The 12,438-nt window shown below is 40.3% G+C and overlaps 2 protein-coding genes across 2 annotated transcripts in view; both read left to right on the plus strand.

Annotated features, from left to right (window-relative positions):
* LOC135241604 (synaptic vesicle membrane protein VAT-1 homolog-like) overlaps positions 1 to 5,681 on the plus strand; it is a 31,985-nt gene extending 26,304 nt beyond the window's left edge. Inside the window, exons 8-9 of the mRNA XM_064312127.1 lie at positions 1,604 to 1,687; positions 2,430 to 5,681. Of these exons, the coding sequence (XP_064168197.1) occupies positions 1,604 to 1,687; positions 2,430 to 2,528 (183 nt within the window). The 3' untranslated portion in view covers positions 2,529 to 5,681. The remainder of the gene's footprint in view (positions 1 to 1,603; positions 1,688 to 2,429) is intronic.
* A 2,098-nt stretch (positions 5,682 to 7,779) lies between these two features.
* Positions 7,780 to 11,838, plus strand: clec3a (C-type lectin domain family 3, member A). The gene is made up of 3 exons (XM_064312130.1): positions 7,780 to 8,281; positions 8,659 to 8,739; positions 11,362 to 11,838. Exons 1-3 carry the CDS (start codon positions 8,173 to 8,175, stop codon positions 11,757 to 11,759), a joined length of 588 nt encoding a protein of 195 aa, XP_064168200.1. The 5' UTR covers positions 7,780 to 8,172; the 3' UTR covers positions 11,760 to 11,838.
* Positions 11,839 to 12,438: the final 600 nt, after the last annotated feature.

Raw genomic sequence — 12,438 nt, forward strand, 5'->3', positions numbered from 1 at the left:
TTAATTGCCTATATGGACAAACTGTTACCAATGGTGAAATTTCATATTTTTGATGCTATTTATCAAAGTGCAACTGTGTGTGTGTATGTGCTTGCGTGAGTGTATGCATGTGTGTGTGTGTGTGCATGCGCGTGTGTGTTTGTTGAGTGATTCAGTGAAAAGCCCTGATGAGAAGAACAGTATGAAACAGAGAGGGTTATTAAAGAGGAGCATCTTTCACCCACTCAGCTGTATGGCCGGTAGCTTCTAGACTAATAATCACAGAACCTTTGTCTGTGAGTCACACTCATTCAGAATTGAGAACACACACTTGTTCCAATCCTGGAGAACAGGACAGTTTCCTCCCCCTGTGTCTCAGCTAATCATCTGCCTGGATTGGCCTCCATCCTCGCTCTAGTTGCTAACTGCCGTTTTCACACAGTACAGTACTCATTGTTCGTCCTTTCTTTGGAGAGCTGAACAGAAACTTTTTGTCTTCTTCTGCGTGCATTTGCCGTGCTAAAAAACAACTGACCCGAAGGGAATGGACATTAGATATTTCATGCATGAACTCTGTGGGTCTGTCCTTACTTTTGTGACATGAAAAGTATCAGGAGATATTGCTACTGTTCCAATAAGGCAACTGATTTATGCAGTAATTTTATCCTTACCAGATGGAAGATTTACTAGATGCAATTAGAAACACTTTCACTTTTGTATCTTGCAAGTGTGCATTCCTTGTGTATTGGATAGATTTCATAACAGTAACCGGGACAAAGTAAAATTTGTGATTTGTTTTCCTCCAGTTATAATCCAGTCCTGTTTCATGGGTTTTTTTGAGGATGCTGCATATTCTGGTTGTGTTTGTATGACTGCAGTGCACATTTGGTAGCCTGTTGCTACACATCTGCCGTAGTGTGTACATTTGAAATTGCTCAGTCATAAAGCAGTCCTGTCTGATAGTGAGCTACCTCTTTGTTTTTGCAGTTTGTCGCAGTTTAATGCTTAATCTCGGTGGGGGGTGGGGTTATGGTGGGGGGTGAGTTGGTTAGCTGAGCTGAACTGTTCTGAGGCTGATAAAGGAATTGGATACAGGTTTTAATTGACTCTGAAAGGACCTCGCTGGTCTCCCACTGGAATATATCCCCCCTGTGTTCTTTGCTTTTACTGCCACCTACAGCTCAAGGCAGAACAGTGCACTGAATGTGAGTTAATAATGTACAGTAGGTGAGCTGAGAGGCCTCTGCTCCTGGCCAGTTTGCTGTGACCACAGAGATGTATATATGCCATATTTATATTGCTTACTAGTATGTCATATGCCATTACTCACACTACTAACCATCCATCAACAGAAATGAAAGGTTTGACTAGCTGACAGAGACCTGGTAAGGATGTGTATTATAATAATACAATACTAGCTTGAAGAATTTTTTAACATGATTTATATTTTAGTCAGTCAATAAAACAGAAACTGTATTTGGATAGTGAAACAGTTTAGAATCTACCGGTTTTGCATGAATCACCAACATCTCGATCTCCATCAGAGGATTAGGCAGCTGGCGATGTGAGTGTGGCTGTGAATGTGGGCGAGCTGCAGAGGACTGAAACACCGTGTTTCTCACAGGTAAAAGAAGCCATGCAGAGAATTCACGACAGAGGCAACCTAGGAAAACTTATCCTCGATGTGGAGAAATCACCCACTCCTTTGGTAAGTGCATCAGAACCCTTAATGTGTTCTGCTGAAACGAAGCTCTGCATTTCAGATATGTCTGCTGGTAATGGGAACTGGTGGGAGTGCAGAGGAAGTGACATTAGCACATTACCCTCTGACGTTAGGCCTTGTATGCTGATGTCACTAATCAAAGCCGTGTATGTTTAAGTTCCTGCTGGAATCCCGTCTCCCTGCACCAAGTTAAATGGGGTATTTTCAAGAACATCCATATTATACTGAGAAACCTATTTTGTTTATATTATCATACATACTATGAGCCATGAGTACATGCTGAAAAATGACTAGAAAAGTTTTTGATATATCGTTTTTGTGCTTCGTTTGTGTTATTCTGATAAATTTGACATCTGCTTTTCAGCACGACAGTTGGATTTATATTGATTTATATTTGAAACATATTATACTAACATTTTCCCCATGTATTAGTAAATGGGAGCCAGTTTTTCTCTTGTTTCCTGATTGAATAAAATTAATCAGGAACAAACTCTGGAAGGGGATATGGTTTTCTTTTCCCTGCACTACTAGTGCATTCTATATCATCTGTTTACAGTCATGGCACTGTCAGTAGTGCTATTGTACTGGTAACTTTTTACAGCTAACTTTCTATGCAGTTAAGTTCAAATACAGTTAAGTTCAAATGGAAGAAATAATAGCACTGTGTGGGCAAATCGGTGCCAAAGGTATATAATGCATTAGTCTGATTAGACTTCCTCTCTTCCAGATGGCAAATGACAGCACAGAGACCAGTGAGGCTGGTGAGGAAGAGGAGGAACATGAGGACAACAATGACAATAAGGAGCGGATGCCATTCATCCAGTAACAGGTCCTGCAGTGGCCAGTAGAGAAGTCTTAAAGGGACTGTCCCAGGCCCTGTCAGCCTGTACCTTGTGCACCCTGAACAAATGCTGTAGTGCACTCTGTGTGTGTGTGTGTGCGCGTGCGTCTGGGCATTTTGTGCATTGTGTGGGTTGTATTTGTCTGCCTGCAAGCAGTTTGGGAAGAAAACGTGGCTTTTAAAATTTGTCAAAAAAAACAAAACTGAAGTGCCATTCCATGTGCTGTATTAAGAATGCGCAATATTTAGCATTGCAGGAAAAAAGCGGTTGTGACGAGATGCTGCCTTTTCTTTACAGCCTACTGGGTTCTGCTGTAGTGTAGGGCAGTGTCTGTACCATGTGCAGGCATGTGTGTGTGTGTGTGTGTGTATGTGTGTGAGCTGGTGTGTGGCTGCGCTTCAGTGAAATCATTGTCAGAGCATTCTGGACTGCTGCAGAAAAGTATAGCCGCCTGGAGAGTGTGCCGTTCCGTCGGGTGGTCACTCTCAGCTTGATTTGATTGTAGTGTACGTGGCTGTCTTTGAGCTGCTGCACACACGCCATTCACAACGGTCAGTCAGACACCTCCACAAGCAATCATCTCCTCTTCTGGCTGACTGCTCCCCAGAAATCACTTTTGCCTTTGTTGTTATGTTCGCACTGCCGGGAATGAAAAAAAAAACACCCTGGCAGTGATGTTGCCATGCCCACAGATGAACTTCTTTGCAAGGAAAAGCTCACTATTTTCAGTAGAAATGAAAGGCTCTGCATCACCATTTCCCCACAGGTCAGGGAGGACTGGCAGGGATTACAGTGTTCCTCTCATACTGTAACAGTTATACACTTCCTGTCGTGTTAAGACATATATATCCGATTGGAGCTGAGCTGGAAGAAATAAGACTTAGGAAAGGGGCAGATACCTTCACACCTTTTCCTAGCCTCCATTTCTCTTCATGATTTAGAAACCTTTCTGTTGAATTAATGACCATAGTGTAGAGTCCTTTTGAGGTTCTCTTGTCCATTTTCTCAGTTATGCTTTTGGACAGCCACTTGCTGTCAAAGCCAAATGTGTGCCATAAAGCAAGACCAAATGTTCTCTGAGAAAGACTAAAAATTAAATTCAAGTCCAATTTTCAAAATTTCCCAAACACAGTGGTAACTTCATTTTGAGTTTTACTGAACTTGCCAAAATAGGAAAAAAAAATGAACACACATTTATTTTGATTGAATCCAGGCCATTGTATAGTATGCCCATAAAATAACCTAGCAACTGCACAGCGCTTTGATTTGGTCACTGTTACAGGTGAACCTACCTTTTCTGTTTGACTTTGTCTACTTTTGACTGCATTTGTCTTATAATGCCTGCTACATCATGTTTACTTTAGCACCTACGTATTGTTTGTTGTACCACACAAGGTTACCCGAGCCTGAGTCTGAGTTATAGAAGGGCTGCCTGGCCTGTCTGCACCAAGGAATTATAGATTCATAATTCATCTCAGTATATTTGTATATTGTCTTAAGTAAGTTGTCTCTAAACCAAGAACCAGCATAATAATAATAAACCTACAGTACATGCAAGGACATTGTCAATGTTTTACTGTTAACAGTGAGGGTTAATTTACGATTTAATTGGACAAGAATAAATATTACAAAATGAAAATTTCCATGTCTACATAGAGCATGAACTATTTTAAGGGTACAGAAATAATAATGTCACACAGTATGTTTTTGAATTCTGATACGCTTACTTTTATTTGGATATATTTGCAATTAAAATGATATAAAAGATTTATAAGTAAGATATGTATGGATTTCTGACAGAATCTATGTGATCACCAAGGGAATTCTTCCTTTCAAAAGTGGCAAATCTGACTGTACAAAAAGTCCAAACTTACAAGATAATTTGGCAACCTTGCACTTCCTATATGTATACAGTATATATATGAAAAAAAGAATAACGTACAGTGTGAAGGATAAATAATACCATATATGATTAAATATTGTACAGATTTACTGTAACAATGACAAATATATTTTTAAATCAGTATTTTCACATGTATGTTCGCATATTTTCATTTCAGGAAAAATCTCAAAAGATGTATTGGAATTGGAATTTCAGCTGATATCAGTTTAGTCCTTTTAGTATTTCAGGGAAGCATAAAGCACTGACACAGTACAACAGTAGACTCAGTACACTACTAATTACGAAACTAGCTGTTATCTGTGCCATAGCACATTATTGGAGTGTTGGTGGGTGGGTGTTGTCTTTAGGTATATTTCCATATTTTTTTCTATTCCATAAAAGAAATATACTCTTGCCTAATCATAATTCACATGTGTGTGTGTGTGTTTCCTATTTTAAGTATTTGTTCAATTGTCATGTGTTGTCATACCATTGTTGATCAGAATTTTATGAGAGCACAGGTCTCTCACAGAATTGCTGTCTTTCTAATGGTATATGGCTAATGTGAGATATTTAATCTTGTTAGTGCAGAGCAGAGGCTTACTGTGATTTGAGGTCCATATGAAAGTATTTTGTTGTATTATAGGTCTTGGGTTAATATCAGATTATGTTTTACTTTGTATCTGCAAAAATCCTGACCAGCTGCTAGCTTTAAACAATCCAAATGGAGATGTAGTTAAAACTAACAGATCATTTTTTAGAAAAGAAATCACGGATTATCACTGCAGTAAAGTGACTGTAGCTTCTTAAATTACTGTGTAGTAGTGAAGCACATGGGATTCTAACTTACACTTGCTTAGTTGCCAAACAACTCATATTTCCTCCCATTTAAGACCTACGAATGAACTCTGAAATAGAATACAGTATAGCACACATCCATGGATGAACATATGGAAAATGAATACGAGTATTAACTGAAGGAAACTTCAGCAGATCCATGTCTGATTGTCATGTGGCAGTCCTAACAATGGTTTAGTCTAAAGTCTAGGCCAATCAGCAGTGTTTATATAAGTTCAGCATGATGTGTAGCTTTTCGTTTGCCTTAAAAGAACTTCATAGGCTTATTTGTCAGCACAAGGCTGGTTTACAGACAGATATAGAAATATTGTCCTAATGTGTTTGTTGTTCTTAGTGCTTTTGTTATGTCGTGCATACGCAGCCAGTTGTTTACTTGAATAAAATCTTCTGCAGACAGCTTCATGAAGGTGCTGTGTTATCTTTTCACTCTGTCATCATAATGAATCTGAGCGTACCAACAGAAATGCTAGCTGACAGCTTGGAGCTCCCTTTTGCCACAGGGGTTAAAATTACCCAGAATGCAGTTCAGGTAAATGCCAGAGAAACAAAATTCATAAAGTTTCTCTTAAAGTCCACTTTGAAGACACTCGATGCCATTGCTGAATGTTACTAATACTATAAGAAGTTGTGTCTGCTGATTAAAAATGACTTTGAATGGCTACATTGATATATGATATCCCTCAACTGTAAGTAGATTAATTAGCGTATAAACTTGCTTGTCAAATAATTCTGTCACAATTTGACTGTTAAAACAATTTTTGGCAGAAGGAAGGGGGTGAATCTGGACCTGGCCATTGAAGTGAATTCTTTGATTGAACTATTAAACATGCATTTTTTATAGTCATATAAATTTTGTATATAGTTCAGCCCACATCTTATTATGAATGTTTTCTCTTCAGATGGCCTGTTATTAACGTCAAGCATCAATGTGTTTTTGCAAACAGTATCAGCATGCAACTAGGTTTGTAATTATAGTTGTTTTTTTTAATTAAAATCTATAACATACTTTTGAAGTATTATTTAAAGATGTAATTTTAGATCTTAAGAATGCTATTACACTTTTGTATATTAGTGAAGATATGGTATAATTGAGAACAATTGGATAATGTTCTGTTCATATGTTAGAAGATGTTTCTGTTTTTGCCATTTTAATTTGACTTATTTTTGCCTAATAAGTCATGGCATATTTTTCAATGAGCACAGCTACAATGTGGAAAGCTCTCTCTCTCAGTTAGTAATGTCCACACAGGGCATTTGGTGTGTTTATGGGTCTCCCACACAAGTGCAGAGGACACTAGATGGACAGTGATGCTGTCCCATCTCCAGGGCCTGACCCTGGTGTCATGTGATGTTTGTCACTCCAGTGGGGATAAAGTTGCACTGTGTGGCACCTCACTGTCAGCAGCATCTGGATTGATGTCATTTCTATTTCAATTTGCGGTCTGCCAGGTCTAGAAAGGTCTTTTACATTCAGCATCTGCGTCAGTCATGCATTCCTACTGTGAAGTACATTTATCATTTAATTTCATGTGCATTATGCTGAAGCACCAGTGAAAGTGCTGAGAAGTATCCAGTTGAAACTGCTATTAATCAGCATTTGTCTCTGAACCATGCCATGCGTATCAGTTAGACTAATGCCTGTGCGTGTTGAAATTTTAACTTTGCTTTTGACCTTCCCAGATTTGTTTAGGTTAACTAACTTCTCACACACTTCTAAGTTAAAGCTCCAACAATTTATCAACGTCTTTTCACAAGTAAAGCATGTTAGCTCTTTTATTTAGAGGTCTCTTCAATGAAAACATGTAACTAATGCTTAAGAGAATGCAGACTGGAGCCTTAAACGGATTCACTTTCTGTGGAGCAACCCTCTATCAGACACTAGTATATTTCTGCACAGCACTACACTCTGTGTATGTCAACTTATAGCTGTGCAGCTTAAAATAGCACAACCTAATCCCTGCCAGAGGATACATGCTAGACCACTGTAGTCTTAACAAGTTCTCTTTTCACAAAATCAGAAGCCCAGTAGGACACTTTGGTGTTTGCTTTAAATATTCAGGTTTACATAATGACCTTAGGCACAAACTGTAGTTTCCCTGTTGCTGCAGTCTTGGCCTGACTTCAGGGGTAGTGCTTATAAAAAAAAAAACAGTGATATACTTTCCTTCATAATGTTTGAGAACAAGTTCAATGGTAGCATCACCTGATAAATATGTTTATTTCCTGGTACCTTTGAGGCTGATGTCTTTGAATAGCAGCCTCGGGTGTTATTTGTATATAATTACACACAATTGACTGTGGTAATTTGTTTCTAATGTATCATGTTGTTTTGTGGGGGTCTCACACGTGTAATCAGTATGCATATTTTTTGTCCCAATTTAAGCTGTGAAGTATGCTTATACATTTTTATTCTCGTCTAAAGTGTCATTTCTAACATTGCAGTCTCAAAGAGCTTATACTCATGACTACCAGATGAGTCACTTTTTAATTGTAGTTTGAGTAACTGTCACAATTGTTCATATATATCAAGTAGAAAAGTGACAATTGTTCATATATATCATGTATGAAAGTGGAACAGTCATTTAGCAGTAAATCAAAGGGCTGGTTGTGTAATGAGTGAAAAAAAAAACTGAAAGAGTTGCATGCAGTCTCAAGCAAATATTTATGAATGGGCAGAAACAGGGGGATCTTTGTGGTCTGTCCACCCTGGGTATTTCAATCACCTTCTGTAGTTCAAAAAAGCAGCAAGCAGCACAAGTACACAGATCAGGCCAATGAGATCAAGTCGCGAGACAAGGACGCAGTCAGTTAGAATTCTGCGAGCCGTCCAGACGGTGTTTTGACATTTTTGAGTGATATAAGCAGCGCCCCCGTGTTGAGCTGCAGACATGGGACGTCCCGGACTGGTTTTTCTTCTGGCCCTCATCTCCATCTCGCTGCAGCAGGGGAACAGCCTGCCCTCCCGCACCAGGAAAGCAGTGTCTACCAGGCAGACAGGTAACACGCGCTAATGACACAGGCTCTCGGGAAACGGCACCTACTGCACTCTACTGTGATGGGGGATAAAGGGAGTGTGATAGGTTGGAAGCCGTTTTAAAAAATGACGGTGAGGGACATTTATTTGGTTCATCCTTGGTGAAATTTAGATTTAAATTCAAGCTGTAGTTAGATATAAATATTTAAAAGCAGATAAAAAATCTACTGTTTGACATGGATATTTACTTGTAAACTTGTGGATATTATTTGCGATAATGGCTTGTTGATTTAAATATTAAAATGATATTGTGCTACTCTTGGTAGTGCATTGTTTGTACATTGTTGAGTACATTGTTGGGCAATCTCCTGTTTGTTTTTTGTCCATTTGTCCAACGGAGATGAGGATGACCTGAAGTCCCAGATCAATAAGCTGTGGCTGGAGGTGAACTCACTGAAAGAGATGCAGGCTCTGCAAACAGGTGAGCTGAGGGATCTGCTGTCCTTCTCCGTTTAGTGTTGGGAGCCTAAACCAAGCTGACGGAGGCAGTGAGGTGACTCATTCTCTTCATGAAGGAGACAAAGCAGGCATAAAGCAATCAGATGGCCAGTTTCTAGTGTACAGTAAGGGCTCTATAGTAATCTCACATGTTAGCGCACCTGCTGCCTTCAGACCTGATCCAGAATTCAGAATCCACGGGACAGCGCATTCAACTCTTAACAGTGGAAATATGACAGTGTGAGGCAGGAGATGAGACATCACTTTTGCCCTGTGTTGTCACAGGTGTGAAGCCACGATGGCATAAACGTAGAGGGTTCCTGTCACATTACCCACGGCCAGGGGGATGATTAAACGATTGCAATGCTAATGGGTTACAGGAAAAGCCCAGTGAAATACATATAAGCCAGAGTCGGGAAGAACTGAACTGAACTCGTATTTCAAAACGTTGGTTTTTAATATTTCTCTACTGCGATAAATGGCTGGCTTGAGCACAGAGGCTAATTCATAGCCTGCAGCCCTGAGCCCTTTTGCACAGGGTGCATATCTGAAATCTGCTTGCACACGGCGAGTGCATAATTTTACAAGTGAGCACTTGTGTGCAGACAGCGGTTTCAGAACTGGGTGTTGTGCAGATCCACAGGTCTGCACATCTTCTGGATGGGATGAGACCAGACACCATTGATTAATTTGGTGCATCCATCTAACGTGGATGACTGACCAAAGCCAGTGAACAAACAGCTTTTATAGGCGGCCGCACCAGGGGCCTGGATGAATAATGTGATCGGGTGGCTAAAAATGGTCTGTGTGGCTAGAAGTGAGTTTGTGATTCTGTGAGGGTTTAGGCATGGTGACTTTGGTGTTTGCAGTTTGTGTTCTGTTGTTCCCTATGATTTTTTCACCTGCTCTTAATGCTGTAACCTATGAACTTATGATTCTGAAATGAGTTTATGAATTGCTGATTCTGTGATCGGTATTTACAATTTTTATGATGTTATGATTTTTGCTTGCTTTTAATGCTCTGACCTATCTAGCGCCCAGGGACAGCAGATGGAAATCTGGTGCAGTATATTTATTGCACACCATCAAATAAATTTTAATAAAATGTTTATTTTTTAAAGTCTACACAATTACATCGTTCAGAGAGGCATGGGATGCTTAGGTAATTGGTTTTAGTGTGGGCTTTAGTGTAGGCTTAGCATTGCATTAGCATTGCAATACCTATACCTTACCAGAAAAAACATATTATTTTATAAATTTAACTGCATGGTCATACCTACATACTCTCGCAATTCAGTAGTAGAACTGCCACACAGGGTACTGCTCAATATCACAGCTCGCCAGCAGGGGTCAGCAACAACTCAGCTTGAACCCTGCAAGAGCATTCACTGCATTGATTATAAATGTGGGTATGGTAGTACTTGTATAGTCATGATGATTTCTTTTTTATAGGCCCCTTTTTCAAAGAGTCTTAGAGCACTTTTCACTGAGGGGATAACTCACTTCATCCAGTATCTATATAGTGTAACACCCACTTGGGTGATGTCTGGCAGCCATTTTGCAGCTAATCACACAATCAGCTCTAGTGCAAGGAATGTATATGTATTCTGTGAACTTATTCACTTGTGTGATGCTAAATTTCAAACAAGAACTTTCTAAGTGTGCTCTTGAGTAAAATCCCTGTAGTTCAATGTTCAGACATTCAGTACTTCATCTAGACTATTTACTATCACATGCTGATCAAGACACATTTTCCTTCGTAATTTATTTGTAGTGGTAATACTGAATTCAATGTTTCAGTTTGTTTCTGTTGGGAGAAGGAATTTTGAAATAGAACATTTTGTATCTGTGTTTACCATTAAATACAGAGTGCTTCTGTCCCTCAGTCTCCACCAGCTGAAAGGGCCAGTATATCCTACTGGAAACTTGGTTTGGGACACGAGGACATAGTAAAAATGCTATGCTTGTTTAAACATTCAGCAAATGTTTGTAGAGGCTTTAAAATAGATCCACATGCTTCACTCATTGATGCTTTTCTTAAGAAGTAAGAATAAAACACATACTACAGTAATCACTCTGTTGAATCAGAATTGATTTCCTAAGCGGACCACCATCAGCTAAGCAGTTAGTTGCATTTAGACGAAAAAGACCTGAATGACCAAACTGGGCTGGATCAAACAAAAGCCAAAACACTTTCAGGGACAATATATGAGCCTTCCATGGTGAATATTTGCCCTAATGTGTTAACTGTTGAATGGGTTTGGAAAATGTTTTCAGAGAACTGGTGCATAATTCTTGTATTCTGCTAATGTGATGATACATCAAAAGGTCTGCAGAGTTCAATTAGTGGTAATTTGACCTTTGTTTCTTAGAATAGGTATCATTGGATGTACAGTGCTGTGAAGTATTTGCCCCATTCCGGATTTCCTCTATTATTAGACAAAGGGAATCTGAATTCTTAAGAATTTTCTGGTACAGAGCAGTGTGACAAATATGCAATAATAGAGGAAATCGGGAAGGGGGCAAATACATTTTGATGGCACTGTATAGCCAACAACAGGGTAACTGATGCTGTAATGGAGTCACCGTGTCACTCTGTTTTCAGTTTGCCTCCGTGGCATCAAGGCCCACAGGAAGTGCTACCTGGCCATCGAGGAGCCGAAGCATTACCACGAGGCCAACGAGGACTGCATCGCACAGGGCGGCACGCTGGCCATCCCGCGGGACCTGCTGGAGAACAACGACCTGAGGAACTACGCCCGGAGGGTCTCCCCGGGCTCCAGAGAGTTCTGGATCGGGGTGACGGACATCGTGAAGGAGGGCCAGTACGTGGACGTCAACAGCGTGCCGGTCGGCTTCTTCAACTGGGATCGCTCCAAGAAGCAGCCCACCGGGGGCAAGAGGGAGAGCTGCGTGGCGCTGTCGCTCCCCGCCCAGGGCAAGTGGCACGACGAGGTCTGCCGCAGCCTCAAAAAGTACATTTGCGAATACCTCATCCCATAACCGGCGCGTCGGCGTGGTGACGGGTGGGGCCGCTGGTGCCCAGGTTCTTCATGCTGGTCATTAAAAGAGATCTAAACAACCCCATAGGCTCGTTCCAGTTTTTCATGCATCCGCTGATGAAAGAGGTCTGAGACACCGTTGCCTAATTACCAGCCCCCAATTTGGAGCACGGCCGGTTCTTTGGAGTTTTTATGAATCAAATCATAACAAGGGCTTGCGAACTAAGTCAGTCATTTAGACTCTGTCTGTCTTACTTTCCAAGCAGTATCCCTGGGACAAATAGTCACTACTCTGTGTGACTGACAGTAACCGAAACCCAGATTGTACCAATTACTGGTATACAGATTATCGTATGCTGTTCCAAGGTCGCTGCATAATCCTCAAAAATCAACATCTTCAGAACTGAAGCAGGCTAATCACCAATGCATTAAAAAAGGAGTCTAGTTCAATTCTTAAAGCCTCTTTTCTTCAGCACTCTAGCTATAACACAGTTATTAGTTATAGATGATGAGGTGTGGTCCTTGTTCACTCTGCACAGTAGGACAAAGCAATCATAGACTCCTCACAAAGGCTCCTGATTACTGCTACACCAACTGCTGGGCTTTTGTAATGGTACAAAATATATAGCCTACAGTTTCTGTGATATCCTCGTCCTTCTGCTCTCTGTATCATTAACTTT

The sequence above is a fragment of the Anguilla rostrata genome, chromosome 16 (assembly GCF_018555375.3).
Source record: "Anguilla rostrata isolate EN2019 chromosome 16, ASM1855537v3, whole genome shotgun sequence".
Lineage (NCBI taxonomy): Eukaryota > Metazoa > Chordata > Actinopteri > Anguilliformes > Anguillidae > Anguilla > Anguilla rostrata.